Source organism: Tachyglossus aculeatus, chromosome 22, assembly GCF_015852505.1.
Source record: "Tachyglossus aculeatus isolate mTacAcu1 chromosome 22, mTacAcu1.pri, whole genome shotgun sequence".
In the NCBI taxonomy this organism is placed as follows: domain Eukaryota; kingdom Metazoa; phylum Chordata; class Mammalia; order Monotremata; family Tachyglossidae; genus Tachyglossus; species Tachyglossus aculeatus.
Window position 1 is genome coordinate 52522002 of NC_052087.1, and position 22962 is coordinate 52544963.

The following is a 22962-nucleotide window of genomic DNA, read 5'->3' on the forward strand; positions in this document are numbered from 1 at the left end:
TGAGTTTATACTCCCCCAGCCCTCTCCCAAGTTTAGAAACACACACACTATCTTCTTTATCCTGAGTTTACACACCCCGGCCACACAGCCCTCTTTCTCCCAGGTTTATACACACATACCCACACAGCCTCCTTTATTCATTCATTCGATCGAATTGAGCGCTTACTGGGTGCAGAGCACTGGACTAAGCACTTGGGAAAGTATCCTGAGTTTATACACACACGGTCCTTTGCCCTGAATTTATACACACATGGTCCTTTGTCCTGAGTTTTTACACACACACACACACACACACACACACACAAACACACATACACAGAGCTTCCATCTCCTTAGTTTATATGCAAGAACACACACACACTTCCCTCATGCCTGAGTTTATATACACACAGTCCCCTCTCTCCTGAATTTATACACACACACACACACACACATGCACTCCCCTCATTCCTGAGTTTATATACACACAGGCCTCTCCCAGGTTTATACACGTGCACAGTGTCTCCTTTATCCCGAGTTTGTACACACACACGCACACACACACTGTCTCCTTTATCCTGAGTTTATACACACACACACACACACACACACACACACAGTCTCCTTTATCCTGAGCTTACACATATAGACACACAGACATCCCCTTCCCTCTTTCTCTCAGGTTTATACACACATATGCACACCCCTCGCTCTTTCTCTCAGGTTTAGGCGCACACAAAAATGCACACAAAGCCTCCTTTATTCTGAATTTATACATAGACAGTCCTCTCTCCTGAGTTCACACACACACACACACACACTCTCTCTCTCGCTCTCAGGTTTATGCATACACACAGGCCCCTTTATCTTGAGTTTATATACACACAGAGTCCTCTCTCTCCAAGGTTTGTGAACACACAGAACCTCCCTCTCCTTAGTTTATATGCACGAACACACACACACTTCCCTCGTGCCTGAGTTTATATACACACAGCCCCCTCTCTCCTGAATTTATATACACACAGAGTCCTCTCTCTCCAAGGTTTGTGAACACACAGAACTTCCCTCTCCTTAGTTTATATGCACGGACACACACACACTTCCCTCGTGCCTGAGTTTATATACACGCAGCCCCCTCTCTCCTGAATTTATGCACACACACACATGCACTCCCCTCACTCCTGAGTTTATATACACACAGGCCTCTCCCAGGTTTACAGACATACACAGTGTCTCCTTTATCCCGAGTTTGTACACACACACGCACACACACAGTCTCCTTTATCCTGAGTTTATGTACACACACACACACACACACACACACACACAGAGTCTCCTTTATCCTGATCTTACAGACATAGACACACAGACATCGCCTTCCCTTTTTCTCTCAGGTTTATACACACATATGCACACCCATCCCTCTTTCTCTCAGGTTTAGGCGCACACAAAAATGCACACACAGCCTCCTTTATTCTGAATTTATACATAGACAGGCCTCTCTCCTGAGTTCACACACACACACACACACACACACACACACACACTCTCTCGCTCTCAGGTTTATACATACACACAGGCCCCTTTATCTTGAGTTTATATACACACAGAGTCCTCTCTCTCCATGGTTTGTGAACACACAGAACCTCCCTCTCCTTAGTTTATATGCACGAACACACACACACTTCCTTTGTGCCTGCGTTTATATACACACAGCCCCCTCTCTCCTGAATTTATATACATACAGAGTTCTCTCTCTCTCCAAGGTTTGTGAACACACAGAACCTCCCTCTCCTTAGTTTATATGCATGGACACACACACACACACACTTCCCTTGTGCCTGAGTTTATATACACACAGCCCCCTCTCTTCTGAATTTATACACACACACACACACACATACATGCACTCCCCTCACTCCTGAGTTTATATACACACAGGCCTCTCCCAGGTTTATACACGTACACAGTGTCTCCTTTATCCCGAGTTTGTACACACACACGGTCTCCTTTATCCTGAGTTTATGCACACACACACACACAGTCTCCTTTATCCTGATCTTACAGACATAGACACACAGACATCGCCTTCCCTCTTTCTCTCAGGTTTATACACACATATGCACACCCCTCCCTGTTTCTCTCAGGTTTAGGCGCACACAAAAATACACACAAAGCCTCCTTTATTCTGAATTTATACATAGACAGTCCTCTCTCCTGAGTTGATACACACGCGCGCACACACACACACAATCCCTCTCAGGTTTATACATGCACACAGGCCCCTTTATCTTGAGTTTATATACACACAGAGTCCTCTCTGTCCAAGGTTTGTGCACACAAAGAACCTCCCTCTCCTTAGTTTATATGCGCGAACACACACACACTTCCCTCATGCTTGAGTTTATATACACAGTCCCCTCTCCTGAATTTACACACACACACACACACACACACACACACACACACACATACACACATGCACTCCCCTCATTCCTGAGTTTATATACACACAGGCCACTCCCAGGTTTATACACGTACACAGTGTCTCCTTTATCCCGAGTTTGTACACACACATGCACGCACACACTGTCTCCTTTATCCTGAGTTTATGAGTTTATGCACACACACAAACACTGTCTACTTTATCCTGAGCTTACACACATAGACACACAGACATCCCCTTCCCTATTTCTCTCAGGTTTATACACACATATGCACACCCCTCCCTCTTTCTCTGGGGTTTATGGGCACACAAAAATGCACACACAGCCTCCTTTATTCTGAATTTATACATAGACAGTCCTCTCTCCAGAGTTGACACACACACACTCTCTCTTTCTCTCTCTCTCTCTCTCTCTCTCTCTCTCTCTCTCAGGTTTATACATACACACAGGCCCCTTTATCTTGAGTTTATATACACACAGAGTCCTCTCTCTCCAAGGTTTGTGAACACACAGAACCTCCCTCTCCTTAGTTTATATGCACGAACACACACACACTTCCCTCGTGCCTGAGTTTATATACACACAGCCCCCTCTCTCCTGAATTTATATACACACAGAGTCCTCTCTCTCCAAGGTTTGTGAACACACAGAACCTCCCTCTCCTTAGTTTGTATGCACGGACACACACACACTTCCCTCATGCCTGAGTTTATATACACACAGCCCCCTCTCTTCTGAATTTATACACACACGCATACATGCACTCCCCTCACTCCTGAGTTTATATACACACAGGCCTCTCCCAGGTTTACACACATACACAGTGTCTCCTTTATCCCGAGTTTGTACACACACATGCACACACACTGTCTTCTTTATCCTGAGTTTATGCGCACACACACACACACACACAGAGTCTCCTTTATCCTGATCTTACAGACATAGACACACAGACATCGCCATCCCTCTTTCTCTCAGGTTTAGGCGCACACACAAATGCACACAAAGCCTCCTTTATTCTGAATTTATACATAGACAGTCCTCTTTCCTGAGTTGATACACACACACACACACACACACACACACACACACACACACAATCCCTCTCAGGTTTATACATACACACAGGCCCCTTTATCTTGAGTTTATATACACACAGAGTCCTCTCTCTCCAAGGTTTGTGCACACACAGAACCTCCCTCTCCTTAGTTTATATGTGCGAACACACACACACTTCCTTCATGCCTGAGTTTATATACACACAGCCCCCTCTCTCCTGAATTTATACACACACACACACACGCACTCACCTCACTCCTGAGTTTATATACACACAGCCTTCTCCTAGGTTTATACATGTACACAGTGTCTCCTTTATCCCGAGTTTGTACACACACACGCACGCACACACTGTCTCCTTTATCCTGAGTTTATGCACACACACACACACACACACTGTCTCCTTTATCCTGAGCTTACACACATAGACACACAGACATCCCCTTCCCTATTTCTCTCAGGTTTATACACACATATGCACACCCATCCCTCTTTCTCTGGGGTTTATGGGCACACAAAAATGCACACACAGCCTCCTTTATTCTGAATTTATACATAGACAGTCCTCTCTCCTGAGTTCACACACACACACACACACACACACACACACACACACACACTGTCTCCTTTATCCTGATCTTACACACATAGACACACAGACATCCCCTTCCCTCTTTCTCTCAGGTTTATACACACATATGCACACCCCTCCCTCTTTCTCTCGGGTTTATGGGCACACAAAAATGCACACACAGCCTCCTTTATTCTGAATTTATACATAGACAGTCCTCTCTCCTGAGTTCACACACACACACACACACACACACACACACACACACTCACTCTCTCTCTCTCTCTCAGGTTTATACATGCACACAGGCCCCTTTATCTTGAGTTTATATACACACAGAGTCCTCTCTCTCCAAGGTTTGTAAACACACAGAACCTCCCTCTCCTTAGTTTATATGCACGGACACACACACACTTCCCTCGTGCCTGAGTTTATATACACATAGCCCCCTCTCTCCTGAATTTATACACACACACACATACATGCACTCCCCTCACTCCTGAGTTTATATACACACAGGCCTCTCCCAGGTTTGTACACGTACACAGTGTCTCCTTTGTCCCGAGTTTGTACACACACACACGCACGCACACACTGTCTCCTTTATCCTGAGTTTATGCGCGTGCGCGCACACACACACACACACACACACACACACAGAGTCTCCTTTATCCTGATCTTACAGACATAGACACACAGACATCGCCTTCCCTCTTTCTCTCAGGTTTATACACACTATGCACACCCCTCCCTCTTTCTCTCAGGTTTAGGCGCACACAGAAATACACACAAAGCCTCCTTTATTCTGAATTTATACATGGACAGTCCTCTCTCCTGAGTTGACACACACACACACACACACACACACACTCTCTCTCGCTCTCAGGTTTATACATACACACAGGCCCCTTTATCTTGAGTTTATATACACACAGAGTCCTCTCTCTCTCCAAGGTTTGTGCACACACAGCACCTCCCTCTCCTTAGTTTATATGCACGAACACACACACACTTCCCTCATGCCTGCGTTTATATACACACAGCCCCCTCTCTCCTGAATTTATACACACACACACACACACACACACACACATACATGCACTCCCCTGACTCCTGAGTTTATATACACACAGCCCTCTCCCAGGTTTATACACGTACACAGTGTCTCCTTTATCCCGAGTTTGTAGACACACACACACCCACTGTCTCCTTTATCCTGAGCTTACACACATAGACGCACAGACATCCCCTTCCCTCTTTCTCTAAGGTTTATACACACATATGCACACCCCTCCCTCTTTTTCTCAGGTTTAGGCGCACACAAAAATGCACACACAGCCTCCTTTATTCTGAATGTAAACATAGACAGTCCTCTCTCTTGAGTTGATACACACACATACACACACACTCTCTCTCTCTTTCCCTCCCAGGTTTATACACAGGCCCCTTTATCTTGAGTTTATATACACACAGAGTCCTCTCTCTCCCCTGGGGTTTATACACACACAAACGAACGTCTTCACTCTCCCAAATATACAAACACACACATACACATAGTCCTCTCTCTCCAAGATTTGCGCACAAACAGGCCTCTCTCTCTCTCCTGAGTCTATGCACACACACTCACAAACACACACATACACACAGTCCTCTCCAAGATTTGTGCACAAACAGGCCTCTCTCTCTCTCTCCTGAGTCTTTATGCACACACACTCACACACACACACATACACACAGTCCTCTCCAAGATTTGTGCACAAACAGGCCTCTCCCTCTCTCTCTCCCGAGTTTTTATGACTTTTGGACTGTGAGCCCACTGTTGGGTAGGGACTGTCTCTATATGTTGCCAACTTGTACTTCCCAAGCGCTTAGTCCAGTGCTTTGCACACAGTAAGCGCTCAATAAATACAATTGATTGATTGATTGATTGATGCACACACACTCACGTCTTCTGAGTTTTTATGCACATGCAAACACAGACCCAAGTCTCCTCTCTCCCAAATTTTGATCCATGCAGTCACACACTCACACTCCAATCTCCCAAGGTTTTATCCGCACACATCTCTCTCCTGAGTTTCTATGCGCACACACACACACACACACACACACACACACACACATATCTTTCCTCTCACAAGTTTTTATACGTAAACTCAGTTCTGGGGGGAGGACAGGACCAGATTTTTCTGTTCTTGGGCTTCCCCGTCTCCATCCCCCACCCTCCACACCTGCCACTATTCAGCACTGACCCCTGCCCAAGATGGAAGTCCCAGAAACTCCCACTCGGTCCATCAGTGGTATTTATTGAGCGCTGTCTCTGGGCAGAGCACTGTACTAACCGCAACGGTGGTCAGATACAGGAGCTAGTAGACACATTCGCACCCACAAGGAGCTGACAGTCTAGAGGGGGAGAAGGAGGGGAAGTAGGAGGAGGAGACAGACCTAGAGAAGCACCGTGGCTCAGTGGAAAAAGCCCGGGCTTTGGAGTCAGAGGACATGGGTTCAAATCCCAGCTCCGCCAATTGTCAGCTGTGTGATTTTGGGCAAGTCACTTCACTTCTCTGGGCCTCAGTTACCTCATCTGTCAAATGGGGATTAAGACTGTGAGCCCCCCATGGGACAACCTGATCACCTTGTAACCTCCTCAGCGCTTAGAACAGTGCTTTGCACATAGTAAGCGCTTAATAAATGCCATTATTATTATTATTATGGGTTCAAATCCCGGCTCCGCCAACTCTCAGCTGTGTGACTTTGGGCAAGTCACTTAACTTCTCTGGGCCTCAGTTACCTCATCTGTAAAATGGGGATGAAGACTGTGAGCCCCACGTGGGACAACCTGATCACCTTGTATCCCCCCGAGCACTTAGAACAGTGCTTTGCACATAGTGAGCACTTAATAAATGCCATCATTCTTCTAGACTGTGAGCTTGCTGTTGGGTAGGGACTGTCTCTATATGTTGCCAACTTGTACTTCCCAAGCGCTTAGTACAGTGCTCTGCACATAGTAAGCGCTCAATAAATACGATTGATTGATTGATTGATTAGTAAGCACTTAACAAATACCATTATTATTCTAATATTAATATAAATAAAGTGCATAGGCAATGCAGAAGAGAGGATGAGTGGGGGTGGGAGGGAAGGTCATTTGAGACAGTTGAGTGGGGATGAGGGTGGGGGGCTCCCTCTAATAATAATAATGGCATTAAGTGCTTACTATGTGCAAAGCACTGTTCTCAGCACTGGGGAGGTTACAAGGTGACCAGGTTGTCCCACAGGGGGCTCACAGTCGTAATCCCCATTTCACAGATGAGGTAACTGAAGCCGAGAGAAGTGAAGTGACTTGCCCAAAGTCACCCAGCTGACAATTGGTGGAGCCGGGATTTGAACCCATGACCCCTGATTCCAAAGCCCGTGCTCTTTTCCACTGAGCCACACTGCTTGTGTGTAATAATAAGCGCTGAGGAGGTTACAAGGTGATCAGGTTGTCCCACGGGGGGGGCTCACAGTCTTCATCCCCATTTTGCAGATGAGGTAATTGAGGCCCAGAGAAGGGAAGTGATTTGCCCAAAGTCACACAGCTGACAAGTGGCGGAGCTGGGATTTGAACCCATGACCTCTGACTCCAAAGCCCGGGCTCTTTCCACTGAGCCACGCTGCTTCTCTTGTACTTCCCAAGCGCTTAGTACAGTGCTCTGCACACAGTAAGCACTCGATAAATACAATTGATTGATTGATTGATTGCTTCTTAGGCTGGAAGCTCATTGTGGACAGGGAATGTGTCTGTTTATTGTTTTCTTGTCTTTTCCTGAGCGCTTACTACAGTGCTGTGCACACAGTAGGCACTTAATAAATATGATTGCCTGACTTCTCTCCCCTACACCTTCAGACCCCTACCCCTTGTTATAATAATAATTATAATTATAGTTTAAGCGCTTACTATATGCCAGGCACTGTACTAAGCGCTGGGGTGGATACAAGCAAATCCGGTTGGACACAGTCCCCGTCCCACCTGGGGCTCACAGTCTCGATCCTCATTTTACAAATGAGGAAACTGAGGCCCAGAGAAGTGAAGTGACTTGCCCAAGGTCACACAGCAGACTAGTTACTCAGCGTGGCTCAGTGGAAGGAGCCCGGGCTTGGGAGTCAGAGGTCATGGGTTCAAATCCCGGCTCCTCCAATTTTCAGCTGTGTGACTTTGGGCAAGTCGCTGAACTTCTCTGGGCCTCAGTTACCTCATCTATAAAATGGGGATGAAGACTGTGAACCCCCCAAGGGACAACCTGATCACCCTGTAACCTCCCCAGCGCTTAGAACAGTGCTTTGCCTATAGTAAGTGCTTAATAAATGCCATCATTATTATTATTATTAAGTGGCAGAGCCGGGATTAGAACCCGTGACCTCCTGAGTCCCAGGCCCGTGCTTGTTTGCACTGGTGGGGGGGAGGGTGTGCAGGCTAGGTACCTTGGCCACTGTGCCAGTGTATCCTGAAACCCAAGATCAATCAATTAATCAATCAATCAATTGTATTTATTAGAGCTAGCTCTCTTCCTCCCTTCAAGGCCCTACTGAGAGCTCACCTCCTCCAGGAGGCCTTCCCACACTCAGCCCCTTCCTTCCTCTCCCCCTTGTCCCCCTCTCCATCCCCCGCATCTTACCTCCTTCTCTTCCCCACAGCACCTGTATAGATGTATAGATGTTTGTACATATTTATTACTCCATTTATTTATTTTACTTGTACATATCTATTCTATTTATTTTATTTTGTTAGTATGTTTGGTTTTGTTCTCTGTCTCCCCCTTTTAGACTGTGAGCCCACTGTTGGGTAGGGACTGTCTCTGTATGTTGCCAATTTGTACTTCCCAAGCACTTAGTACAGTGCTCTGCACAAAGTAAGCGCTCAATAAATACGATTGATGATGATGATGATGATTGAGCACTTACTGTGTGCAGAGCACTGTACTAAGCACTTGGGAAGTACAAATTGGCAACATACAGAGACAGTCCCTACCCAACAGTGGGCTCGCAGTCTAAAAGGGTGAATTTTAGATGATGAATGTGTGTGGTATTTGTTTATTGCTTGCTATGTGCCAAGCACTGTAATAATAATGATAGTATTCATTCAGTGCTTACTCTGTTCCAAGCCCTGTTCTCAGCATTCATTCATTCAATCATATTTATTGAGCGCTTACTGTGTGTAGAGCACTGTACTAAGCGCTTGGGAAGTACAAGTTGGCAACATATAGAGACAGTCCCTACCCAACAGTGGGCTCACAGTCTAAAAGGGTGAATTTTAGATGATGAATGTGTGTGGTATTTGTTTAATGCTTGCTATGTACCAAGCACTGTAATAATAATGATAGTATTCATTCAGTGCTTACTCTGTTCCAAGCCCCGTTCTCAGCATTCATTCATTCATTCAATCATATCTATTGAGCGCTTACTGTGTGTAGAGCACTGTACTAAGCGCTTGGGAAGTACAAGTTGGCGACATATAGAGACGGTCCCTACCCAACAACGGGCTCACAGTCTAGAAGGGGGAAGACAGACAACAAAACTAAAAAATGTGGACAGGTGTCAAGTCATCAGAATAAATAGAATTAAAGCTAAATGCACATCATTGACAAAATAATTAGAATAGTAAATATGCACAAGTAAAATAAATAGAGTAATAAAACTGTACAAACATACAGGTGCTGTGGGGAGGGGAAGGAGGGAGGTAGATAGGAACTCATCTTTATTTTATTTTGTTAGTATGTTTGGTTTTGTTCTCTGTCTCCCCCTTCTAGACTGTGAGCCCACTGTTGGGTAGGGACTGTCTCTAGATGTTGCCAGCTTGTAATAATAATAATAATAATAATAATAATGGCATTTGTTAAGCGCTTACTATGTGCAGAGCACTGTTCTAAGTGCTGGATACAAGGTGATCAAGTTGTCCCACATGGGGCTCACAGTCTTAATCCCCATTTTACAGATGAGGTAACGGAGGCTCAGAGAAGTTAAGTGACTTGCCCAAGGTCACACAGCAGACATGTGGCAGAGCCGGGATTCGAACCCATGACCTCTGACTCCAAAGCCCGGGCTCTTCTCCACTGAGCCACGCTGCTCCTCTGTACTCCCCAAGCGCTTATTACAGAGCTCTGCACACAGTAAGTGCTCAATAAATACAATTGATTGATTGATAGACACAGTCCCTGTCCCACCTGGGAGTCACAGTCTCAATCCCCGTTTGACAGGTGAAGAAACTGAGTCCCGGAGAAGTCAAGTGACTTGCCCGAGGTCACACAGCAGACAAGTGCCGGAGCTGTGATTAGAACCCAGGTCTTACAGGGCAATCAGGTCAGACAGTCTCTACTCCACGTGGGGTTCATTGTCTAAAGCAGGGGGAGGAGAGATATCAAATTCCCATTTTACAGATGAGGAAACAGATTCAGAGAAGTTGTGATTGTTATAACTGTGTTAAGCGCTTACTGTGTGCCAGGCACTGGGATAGATACAAGATAATAAAATCCCAGGCTTGGGAGTCAGAGGATGTGGATTCTAATCCTGGCTCCTCCACTTGTCTGCTGTGTGACCTTGGGCAAGCCACTTAACTTCTCTGGGCCTCAGTGACCTCCTCTGTAAAATGGAGATTAAGACTGTGATACTTTGTATCTACCTCAATGTTTAGAACAGTGCTTGGAACATATTAAGCACTTAAAATGCTGGGAGAAGCAGCATGGCTCAATGGAAAGAGCACAGGCTTTGGAGTCAGAGGTCATGGGTTCAAATCCCAGCTCCGCCACTTGTCAGCTGTGTGACTTTGGGCAAGCCACTTAACTTCTCTGGGCCTCAGTTACCTCATCTGCAAAATGGGGATGAAGACTGGGAGCCCCCAGTGGGACAACCTGATCACCTTGTAACCTCCCCCGCGCTTAGAACAGTGCTTTGCACATAGTAAGCGCTTAATAAATGCCATTATTATTATTATTATTGTTGAGCACGGATTTGAGCATGGGTTTAAATCCCGGCTCCTCCAATTTTCAGCTGTGTGACTTTGGGCAAGTCGTTTAACTTCTCTGCGCCTCAGTTACTCATCTGTAAAATGGGGATTATGACTGTGACAACCTGTGAGACAACCTGATCACCTTGTAACCTCCCCAGCGCTTAGAACAGTGCTTTGCACATAGTAAGCACTTAATAAATGTCATTATTATCATTATTCTTAACAAATGCCATAATTATTATTAATCCTTTGGCTAACAGTCAAAGTAGGAGGGAGGATGGGTACTGAATCTTCATTTTAAGGATGAGGAAACTGAGACAGAGAAGTTATTATTATAGTTGAGGTATGTGTTAAGCGCTTTTTATGTGCCAAGCACTGTGCTAGGCGCTGGGGTAGATACATAATAAGGTTAGACAGAGTCCCTGGTCCATGGAGGGCTTGCAGTCAAGTAGGAGGAACAGAGAAGGTGTCTACCAACCCCGTTACATTAAATTCCCCCAAACGCTTAGTTCAGTGCTCCGCACTCAGTAAGCGCTCAATAAATACAACTGATAATAATTATCATATTTATTAAGCTCTTACTATGTGCCAGACACTCTTCTAAGCGCAGGGGTGGATACTAGATAACCAGGGTGGACACAGGAGGATTAGTATAGAACAGTGCTTGGCACATAGTAAGGGTTTATCGAACACCATTCATTCATTCATTCATTCAATCGTATTTATTGAGCGCTTACTGTGTGCAGAGCACTGGACTAAGCGCTTGGGAAGTCCAAGTTGGCAATGTATAGAGACGGTCCCTACCCAACAACGGGCTCACAGTCTAGAAGGGGGAGACGGACAGCAGGACAAAATATATTAACAAAATAGAGGTCATGGGTTCAAATTCCGGCTCCACCACTTGTCAGCTGTGTGACCTTGGGCAAGTCACTTAACTTCTCTGGGCCTCAGTTCCCTCATCTGGAAAATGGGGACGAAGACTGTGAGCCCCACGTGGGACAACCTGATTATCTTGTATCTACCCCAGTGCTTAGAACAGTGCTTGGCACATAGTAAGCGCTTAACAAATACCAACATTATTATTATTATTATTATTATTAAATATGTACAAGTAAAATAGAGTAATAAATCTGTACCAACATGTATACAGGTGCTGTGGGGAGGGGAAGGAGGTAGGGTGGGGGGTATGGGGAGGGGGAGAGGAAGGAGGGGGCTCAGTGTGGGAAGGCCTCCTGGAGGAGGTGAGCTCTCAGTAGGCTTTGAAGGGAGGAAGAGAGCTAGCTTGGCGGATGTGCGGAGGGAGGGTATCATCATCATCATCATCATCATCATCAAACACCATCATCATTAGTATTTTGAATCCCCATTTTACAGATGAGAAAACAGCCCCAGAGAAGTGAAATGACGTGTCCAAAGCCACAGAGAGAGAGAGAGAGAGAGAGAGAGAGAGAGAGAGAGAGATATGGATGGGGGTGTTGTGTGTGTGTGTGTGAATGTAGACCATACTCTAGACTGTAATCAATCAATCAATCGTATTTATTGAGCGCTTACTGTGTGCAGAGCACTGTACTAAGCACTTGGGAAGTACAAGTTGGCAACATATAGAGACAGTCCCTACCCAACAGTGGGCTCACAGTCTAAAAGGACTGTGGCAAGCAAGTGGCTTGCCCAAGGTCACACAGCAGACATGTGGCGGAGCCGGTATTCGAACCCATGACCTCTGACTCCCAAGCCCGGGCTTTTTCCACTGAGCCACGCTGCTTCTACAGTGCTCTGCACACAGTAAGCGCTCAATAAGTACGATTGAACGAATGAATGGCATTTATTGAGTGCTTACTGAGTGCAGAGCAGGCCTAGTGGATGGACCCAAGGCCTGAGAGTCAGAAAGACCTGGGTTCTAATCCCGGCACTGCCACTTGGCTGCTGTGTGACCTTGGTCAAGTCACTTAACTTCTCTGGGCCCAAGTTACCCCATCTGTAAAATGGGGATTTAGATTGTGAGTCCCATGTGGGGCAGGGACTGTGTCCGACCTGATCAGCTTGTATCTACCCTAGTGCTTAGAACAGTGTCTGACATATAGTAAGCGCCTAACAAATATCATCAGTGTACTGTCTGGGAGACTACTCTATAGCAGAATTGGTGGACATGTTCTCTGCCCTCAGAGAGCTCAGGGTGTCCTGCACATGTTAGGCATTTAATAAATAGTACTGACTGGTCTAAATAAAGTCCCATGCGGGACAGGAACTGTGTCCAACCCAATTTGCTCAGATTCATCCCAGTGCTTAGTACAGTACCTGGTACATAGTAAGCGCTTAACAGATACCATAGTTGTTATTAGCAGTAATAATAATAAAGGGACAGCATGGGCCATTATATACCATTATATACCAATTAAGCTAATGCTAATTCATAGGGGTTGCACTGGGGCCCCTTTCTGTTATAGGCTGGCTAATCAATCAATCAATCAATGATACCTAGTGAGTATTTACCGTGCACAGAGCATTGGACTAAGCGCTTGGGAGAGGACAATACAACAGATAATATGGTAATTATCATGGTTTTTGTTAAACACTAATAATAATTATAGTATTTAAGTGCTTCCCATGTGCCAAGCACCGTTTTAAGCGCTGGGGTAGATACAAGGTAATCAGGTTGTCCCATGTGGGACTCAACAGTCTAAACTCCCCATTTTACGGTTGAGGTAACTGAGTCACAGAGAAGTGAAGTGGCTTACCCAAGGTCACACAGCAGACCAGGGGCAGAGTTAGGATTAAAACCCACGTCCTCGGACTCCCAAGCCCGGGCTCTTTCCACTGAGTCACGCTGCTTCTCTTATGAGATTCATACATTCATTCATTCGGTCGTATTTATTGAGTGTTTACTGTGTGCAGAGCGCTGTACTAAGCGCTTGGAAAGTACAAGTTGACAACATAAGGAGACGGTCCCTACCCATCAACGGGCTCACAGTCTAGAAGAGGGAGACAGAAAACAAAACAAAACGCATGGGCCGGTGAGATGCTAAGTGCTGTGCAAAGCAATGGGGTAGGAAGGAGATAGATCAGATACATATATATATATATATATATATATATATATATATATATATATATATATATATATATTTGTATATATATATATTGATGATGATATATATATTTGACGATTGATGATGATGATGATGATATATATATATATATATATATATATATTTGTACATATTTATTACTGTATTTATTTTATTTGAACATATTTATTCTATGTATTTTATTTTGTTAATATCAATCAATCAATCGTATTTATTGAGCGCTTACTGTGTACAGAGCACTGTACTAAGCGCTTGGGAAGTCCAAGTTGGCAACATATAGAGACGGTCCCTACCCAACAGTGGGCTCACAGTCTAGAAGGGGGAGACAGAGAACAAAACCAAACATATTAACAAAATAAAATAAATAGAATAGATATGTACAAGTAAAATGAATAGAGTAATAAATACGTACAAACATATATACATATATACAGGTGCTGTGAGGAGGGGAAGGAGGTAAGGTGGGGGGGATGGGGAGGGGGAAATACCACTGACAACGTACTACAAAAACGAAACGAAACATATTAACAAAATAAAATTAATAGAATAGATATGTACAAGTAAAATAGAGTAATAAATATGTACAAACATATATACATATATACAGGTTAGCTCTCTTCCTCCCTTCAAGGCCCTACTGAGAGCTCACCTCCTCCAGGAGGCCTTCCCAGACTGAGCCCCTTCCTTCCTCTCCCCCTCGTCCCCCTCTCCATCCCCCGCATCTTACCTCCTTCCCTTCCCCACAGCACCTGTATAGATGTATAGATGTTTGTACATATTTATTACTCTATTTATTTTACTTGTAGCTATCTATTCTATTTATTTTATTTTGTTAGTATGTTTGGTTTTGTTCTCCGTCTCCCCCTTCTAGACTGTGAGCCCACTGTTGGGTAGGGACTGTCTCTAGATGTTGCCAGCTTGTACTTCCCAAGCGCTTAGTACAGTGCTCTGCACACAGTAAGCGCTCAATAAATACGATCGATTGATTGATTGATTGATTGAATGAATGAATACAGCCTTTGGGGGAGGGAGGAAGGACCAGTTTGGGTGACTCTGCTCTTTTTGGGGCGTGGGGGAGGGAAGATGGCCGTTTCCCAGAAATGGGGCGCGTGGGGGTGGGTGGGAGGGGGAAGTGGGGGAAGACCTCAGCCGGCGACTGTGGGATCCCGCAGAAATATGACTCAGCCGGAAGCCTCAACTGGAGAGAGCAACCGCTGAAGGATGTTTCACCTGCATTTTGTCTGCCCCCCAAGTACTTCCCACCAACCGGTGCCCAGACTTTGCAGCTTCAGCTGAGTAGAGGCCCTCAGAGGTCAGGGGAGCCTGGGGATATCACCCTAGGGGAGAGGGAGGGGGTCCCGGAGCTGCAGCAGGAAAGGATTAAGGTTAGATGTCAGGGAATGCTGGAGGATGAGGCTTGGAAATGCTTCCCATCCTCAGAGCATGGAGGCAGGGTGGTGGCCGGATTGACCTCAGGGAGCCATCCCCGGGAACTCCCGGCCGCCCCCGCCGACTTCTTGCGCAGGGATTGCTGCAGGATGGCTCCTGAACGTTTGGAGCCTTTTAGCCGGGGCGTGGGGGCGAGGGAACAGAGCTCCAGCCCAGTACCCGGTAGAGAAGCAGCATGGCTCAGTGGAAAACCCCCAGGCTTTGGAATCAGAGGTCATGGGTTCAAATCCCGGCTCCGCCAATTGTCAGCTGTGTGACTCTCCCCACTTCAGTCCATACTTCATGCTGCTGCCCGGATTGTCTTTGTCCAGAAACGCTCTGGGCATGTTACTCCCCTCCTCAAAAATCTCCAGTGGCTACCAGTCAATCTGCGCATCAGGCAGAAAGGCCTCACCCTGGGCTTCAAGGCTGTCCATCCCCTCGCCCCCTCCTCCCTCACCTCCCTTCTGTCCTTCTCCAGCCCAGCCCGCACCCTCCGCTCCTCCGCCGCTGATCTCCTCACCGCGCCTCGTTCTCGCCTGTCCCGCCATCGACCCCCAGCCAACGTCATCCCCCTGGCCTGGAATGCCCTCCCTCTGCCCATCCGCCACGCTAGCTCTCTTCCTCCCTTCAAGGCCCTACTGAGAGCTCACCTCCTCCAGGAGGCCTTCCCACACTGAGCCCCTTCCTTCCTCTCCCCCTCGTCCCCCTCTCCATGCCCCCCGTCTTACCTCCTTCCCTTCCCCACAGCACCTGTATATATGTATGTGTGTTTGTACATATTTATTACTCTCTGTATTTATTTATTTATCTTGTACATATCTATTCTATTTATTTTATTTTGTTAGTATGTTTGGTTTTGTTCTCTGTCTTCCCCTTCTAGACTGTGAGCCCGCTGTTGGGTAGGGACTGTCTCTATATGTTGCCAACTTGTACTTCCCAAGTGCTTAGTACAGTGCTCTGCACACAGTAAGCACTCAATAAATACGATTGATTGATTGATTGACTTTGGGCAAGTCACTTCACTTCTCTGGGCCTCAGTTCCCTCATCTGTAAAATGGGAATAAAGACTGTGAGCCCCCCGTGGGACAACTTGATCACCTTGTTACCTCCCCAGCGCTTAGAACAGTGCTTTGCACATAGTAAGCGCTTAATAAATGCCATCATTATTATTATTACCGGGACCAAATTGAAAGCCACTTGGGCCCCTGAACCAAGGCCACTGCCCGCCGATCCCCAAAGTCGAGGATGAGGCTGGAGGTGGAGGATTAGGTTGGGCCTGGGGCTTGGGCTAAGGATTAGGCTGGGGCAGAAGCCAAGGCCAAGGATGAGGCAGAGGGTAAAACTGGGGCCGGGCTGGGGTCTCGGCCAAGGACTAGGCTGGACTGGGACAGAGCCAGGGTCGAGGGATTCATTCATTCCTTCATTCGATCGTATTTATTGAGCGCTTACTGTATGCAGAGCACTGGACTAAGCGCTTGCGAAGTACAAGTCGGCAACATCTAGAGACGGTCCCTACCCAACAACGGGCTCACAGTCTAGAAGGGGGAGACAGACAACAAAACAAAACATGTGGACAGGTGTCAAGTCGTCAGAACAAATAGAATTAAAGCTAAATGCACATCATTAACAAAATAAATAGAATAGTAAATATGCCCTCACATCTGCTTGCCCCACCCCGGAGAGAGACTTCTTCTGGGCTGCGGGAGGGACAGGCCTGCTCCGAAGCAGGGGGATGGACAAGATGACCCCTGAAGCGTGCACTCCATGTTCTGTCCTTTTTTCACCCCTCCCTCAGCCCCACAGGAGTTATGTCCATATCTGCCATTTATTTTAGCGTCTGTCTTCCCCTCTGGACCGTGCGGCTCCTTGTGGGCAGGGAATTTGTCTACCAATTCTGGTGTGTCTGCCTCACCCAAGCGCTTAGTACAGTGCTCTGCACACGGTAAGCGCTCATTAAATACGGTTGATTGATTGAGTGGTCTTCTCCCACCTAAGATGGTTTGGGGGTGTCCTCCTGGGACCCACTGCGGGTAGGGATGGGGTTCATTCATTCAGTCGTATTTATTGAGCGCTTACTGTGTGCAGAGTACTTGGAAAGTACAGTTCGGCAACGGAGACAATCTCTACGCAACAACGGACTCGCAGTCTAGAAGCAGGGAGATAGACAACAAAACAAAACAAGTAGACAGGCATCAATAGCATCAGTATAAATAAATAGAATTGTAGATTCATTCATTCATTCAATCATATTTATTGAGTGCTTACTGTGTGCAGAGCACTGTGCTAAGTGCTTGAGAAGTACAAGTTGGCAACATATGGAGACGGTCCCTACCCAACAGCGGGCTCACAGTCTAGAAGGGGGGAGACAGACAACAAAACAAAACAAGTAGACAGGCATCAATAGCGTCAATATAAATAAATAGAATTATAGATATATATACATCATTAATAAAATAAATAGAATAATAAATACGTGCATATATACACAAGTGCTATGGGGCAGGGAGAGTGGTATTAATTCATTCAATCGTATATATTGAGCACTTACTGTGTGCAAAGCACTGTACAAAGCGCTTGGGAAGTACAAGTCGGCAACATCTAGAGACGGTTCCTACCCAACAGTGGGCTCACAGTCTAGAAGGGGGAGACAGACAACAAAGCAGAACGTGTGGACAGGTGTCAAAATCATCAGAACAAATAGAATTGAAGCTAGATGCACATCATTAACAAAATAAATAGAATAGTAAATATGTACAAATAAAATAGAGTAATAAATTTGTACAAATATATATACAAGTGCTGTGGGGAAGGGAAGGAGGTAGGGTAGGGGGGATGGGGAGGAGGAGAGGAAAAAGGGGGCTCAGTGTGGGAAGGCCTCCTGGAGGAGGTGAACTCTCGGTAGGGCTTTGAAGGGGGGAAGAGAACTAGTTTGGCGGATGTGAAGAGGGAGGGCATTTCAGGCCAGAGGTAGGACGTGGGCGAGAGGCCGGGGGTGAGATAGATGAGATGGAGGCACAGTGAGAAGGTTTCCATTAGAGGAGTGATGTGTGTGGGCTGGATTGTAGCAGGAGAGCAATGATGTGAGGTTGGAGGGGGCAGGGGGATGGAGGGCTTTGAAGCCGAAAGTGAGGAGTTTTTGTTTGAGGTAGAGCTGTGGGCTCGGCTCCCTTGACAGAGTGGGCCCAGGGAGATCTGAGACCTCAGGGATTGCAGAATGTGGGCCCTACTAACCCTGGCCAGAGCTGAGACTTCTCAGCCCCCCACGCCCACCACCCCTGCAAGCTTCTCGAGGGGTCACCAGGAAGGGCAGCCCTGCCCCCCAGCTGGCCCCCCTCTGCACCCCCACCCTCAAATACTCACTTTATGATGACTCCAGATTGGTGCCATTCTCCCTCCGCCTCCCTCCCCCGCACCGCTCCCTCCTCCATTCCATGGGCCTGAGACCTCCCCCATCCCATTCCCTCAGTCCTGCCCAGGCTCCGGTCTCCCCCTGGCCCTCCCAGCTAGGAATGCTGGGATTGATAAACCTGAGCCCGGGGAGAGAGGAAGGGAGTTGGTTAAGTCAGTAGCATCCCAGGGGGGGTGGTTCCTTCCTTTCCTCCCCTTCCCCTTCCCCCTTCCCCTTTCCCCTTCCCCCTTCCCCTTTCCCCTTTCCCTTCCCCCTTCCCCTTTCCCCTTCCCCTTCCCCCTTCCCCTTTCCCCTTTCCCTTCCCCCTTCCCCTTCCCCCTTGCCTTCCCTTCCCTTCCCTCTTTCCTTCCTTCCTTCTTTCTTTCCTTCCTTTCCTTCCTTCCTTTCCTTCCTTCCTTTCCTTCCTTTCCTTCCTTCTTTCCTTCCTTCTTTCTTTCCTTCCTTTCCTTCCTTCCTTTCCTTCCTTCCTTTCCTTCCCTTTCCTTCCTTCCTTCCTTTCCTTCCTTCCTTCCCTTCCTTCCTTCCTTCCTTCCTTCCTTCCTTCCTTCCTTCCTTCCTTCCTTTCCCTTCCCTTCCCTTCCCTTCCCTCTTTCCTTCCTTCTTTCTTTCCTTCCTTTCCTTCCTTTCCTACCTTTCCTTCCTTTCCTTCCTTTCCTTCCTTCCTTTCCTTCCTTTCCTTCCTTTCCTTCCTTTCCTTCCTTTCCTTCCTTCCCTTCCTTCCTTCCTTCCTTTCTTCCTTTCCCTTCCCTTCCCTTCCCCCTTCCCTTTTTCCCTTCCCTTCCCTTCCCTTCCCTTCCCTTTCCCCTTCCCTTTTTCCCTTCCCTTCCCGTCCCTTCCCTTCCCTTCCCCTCCCTTCCCTTTCCCCCTTCCCTTCCCTTTCCCCCTTCCCTTCCCTTCCCTTCCCTTCCCTTCCCTTCCCTTCCCTTCCCTTCCCTTCCCTTCCCTTCCCTTCCCTTCCCTTCCCTTCCCTTCTTCCCTTCCCTTTCCCCCTTCCCTTCCCTTTCCCCCTTCCCTTCCCTTCCCTTCCCTTCCCTTCCCTTCCCTTCCCTTCCCTTCCCTTCCCTTTCCTTTCCTTTCCTTCCTCTGTACTAAGCACTTGGGAGAATACAGTACAACAACAAACAGGACCTGGTGGTGACCTCCAGTCCACAGGGCCAGCCTGCCCCTTTCCCCCTCCCTGGCATGGGGCAACTTCACCCCCAGAGGTGGGGCACCATCACCCCAGGTTTGGGACAGCCACCGAGGCTTCCGCTCCAGTGCCCTGAGGCGGGGCTGACCCCTTCCGTGCTCTCTTCCCGTTGCCCCACAGATGGAGAGAAGCCGGGCACCGTGACAGATGCCGGGCGGCGGGGGGCCGGGGTCCCCGCCGTGACGTCTTCGCGGCAAGCCGAGGACTCGAGCGAGAGCCGGGAGGATGACCAGGCGGTAATGTCCTACCTGTCCCATCCTCAGGCCCCTGGATCCCCAACTCAGAGGCCCAGTGGGGGGCTGGGGAGGAGCCCAGAGCATTTGGGAGAGAGGAGGCTCCCAGTGCCAAGGGAGGGTGAGTGAGTATGAGGGGCATGGAAGTGCTCGCGTGACCAGGCCCACGGGCTCCTTGAGAAAAGACCCAAGGCTGCGGGCAGAATCCCTCTTTCTAGAAAACATCTTTCCGGCCAGCACCCTGATTTCTTTCCTGCCCACAGCCTGATTTCTTCCAGATAGGGCGCCTCATTCATCATTCCCCTGGGTTTCTGTTGAAGCAGAAGGAGAAGCAGCGTGGCTCATTCAAAAGAGCCCGGGCTTGGGAGCCAGAGGTCATGGGTTCTAATCCCTGCTCCGCCACCTGTCAGCTGTGTGACCTTGGGCAAGTCACTTCACTTCTCTGGGCCTCAGTTATCTCATTTGTAAAAATGGGGATTAAAACTGTGAGCCCCACGTGGGACAACTTGATCACATTGACACCCCCCCCCCAGTGCTTAGAACAGTGCTTTGCACATAGTAAGCGCTTAACAAATGCTATCATTATTATTATTATTATTATTATTATTATTATTATTATTATTATTATTATTCTCTGGGCCTCAGTTACCTCATCTGTAAAATGGGGATTAAGACTGAGCCCCACATGGGACAACCTGATCACTTTGTATCCCTCCAATGCTTTGAACGGTGCTTGGCACATAGTAAGTGCTTAACAAATGCCATCATTATTATTATTATTATTATTATTATTATTATTATTATCTCCCTGTGCTGGATGACAGCATGTCCCTCCCCAACCCTACCTTATTATTATTATTATTAATAATAATAATAATAATAATAATAATATTTGTTAAGCATCCATTCATTCAGTCATATTTATTGAGCGCTTACTGTGCGAAGCACTGCACTAAGCACTTAGGAGAGTACAATACAACAACAGACAGACACTTTTCCTGCCCACAGTGAGTTCACACTAGGTATCAAGCACTGTTCTAAGCCCTGGGATAGATCCAAGCTAATCCGGTCAAACGCAGTCCCTGTCCCCCATGGGGCTCTCAATCTAAGAAGGAAGGAGAACAAAGGATGAATCCTGGTTGAATCCTAAGAAGCAGTGTGGCTCAGTGGAAAGAGCCTGGGCTTTGGAGTCAGAGGTCAAGGGTTCAAATCCCGGCTCCGCCAACTGTCAGCTGTGTGACTTTGGGCAAGTCACTTAACTTCTCTGTGCCTCAGTGACCTCATCTGTAAAATGGGGATTAAGACTGTGAGCCCCCCCATGGGGGTGACCTGATCACCTTGTAACCTCCCCAGCGCTTAGAACAGTGCTTTGCACATAGTAAGCGCTTAATACATGCCATCATTATTATTATCCCCATTTGACACCTGAGGAACCTGAGGCCCAGAGAAGTGAAGTGACTGGCCCAAGATCACACAGCAGGCAAATGGCAGAGCTAGGATTAGAATCCAGGTCCTCCGACCCTGGTGTTTTAAGATCCTCTCTGGCCCCCTTGTCTTCCCCTGCCCTCCCCCCATCTCATGGGTCCTTTTCCATTTCCAGCGTGGCTCAGTGGAAAGAGCACAGGCTTGGGAGGCAGAGATCATGGGTTCGAATCCCGGCTCCGCCACTTATCGGCTGTGTGACTTTGGGCAAGTCACTTCTCTGTGCCTCAGTTACCTCATCTGTAAAACGGGGATTAAGATTGTGAGCCCCCCGTGGGACAACCTGATCACCTTGTATCCCCCCCAGCACTTAGAACAGTGCTTTGCACATAGTAAGCGCTTAATAAATGCCATTATTATTATTATTTCTGTCTCCTGGAGATGGAGGGGCCGGGGCTGAGTGTCCGGTTGCCCAGGAAGCCCCCGCCGCTGAACCTCACCCGACACGCTGCTCCCTGGCACGAGGAGGTAAGTGTGGCGGATCCCAAGAGGGGCTGGGCTATCCCAGCAGCAGGACGGACTGAGGTTAGACTCAAGGAGGGACTGCCTGACTTCCCTCAGAAGGAGATGTTGGGGCTGCAGCTGGGTGGGTGGAGGGGGAGGCGTTGACATGGCCACCCATTGGGGTGAGTGGGATTGAGTCAAAGGCAAAGCCGGGGGGCTTCAGTCCTTGCCTCCCCCCTCCCCAACCCCCAGTCATCCTGGTCATCCTGGGGGGGGGCGGGGGCAGCAGCCCCCTGAGCCCCCGGTGCCCCCCCAGTACAGAGGGAAGGCCAACCTGCACGTGTTCGAGGACTGGTGTGGGGGTGCCGTGAGCCACCTCCGCCGAAATCTGCACTTCCCCCTCTTCCCCCACGTAAGTATTCATTCATTCGAATTTATTAAGCGCTTACCGTGTGCAGAGCACTGGGCTAAGCGCTTGGGAAAGAACAATACAGCAATAAACAGTGAGGATCCCTGCCCGCAACGAGCTCACAGTCTTGAGGGCTGGGGAGACAGATATCAACACAAATAAATAAAATTATATATATATATATATATATACATAAGTGGTGTGGGGCAGGAGGCTGGGGCGGGGAGGGGAAAGAGCAAAG

General features: G+C 47.6%; 1 protein-coding gene across 2 annotated transcripts in view; it reads left to right on the forward strand.

The window, feature by feature from the left end:
* Window positions 1–22962, forward strand: part of B4GALNT4 (beta-1,4-N-acetyl-galactosaminyltransferase 4) — an 81415-nt gene that overhangs the window by 26587 nt on the left and 31866 nt on the right. The window contains exons 2-4 of one of the 2 annotated variants that reach the window (XM_038764335.1): window positions 20274–20389; window positions 22250–22336; window positions 22629–22724. In XM_038764335.1, the coding sequence (XP_038620263.1) occupies window positions 20274–20389; window positions 22250–22336; window positions 22629–22724 (299 nt within the window). The remainder of the gene's footprint in view (window positions 1–20273; window positions 20390–22249; window positions 22337–22628; window positions 22725–22962) is intronic. The other variant, XM_038764336.1, reaches the window with a different exon arrangement.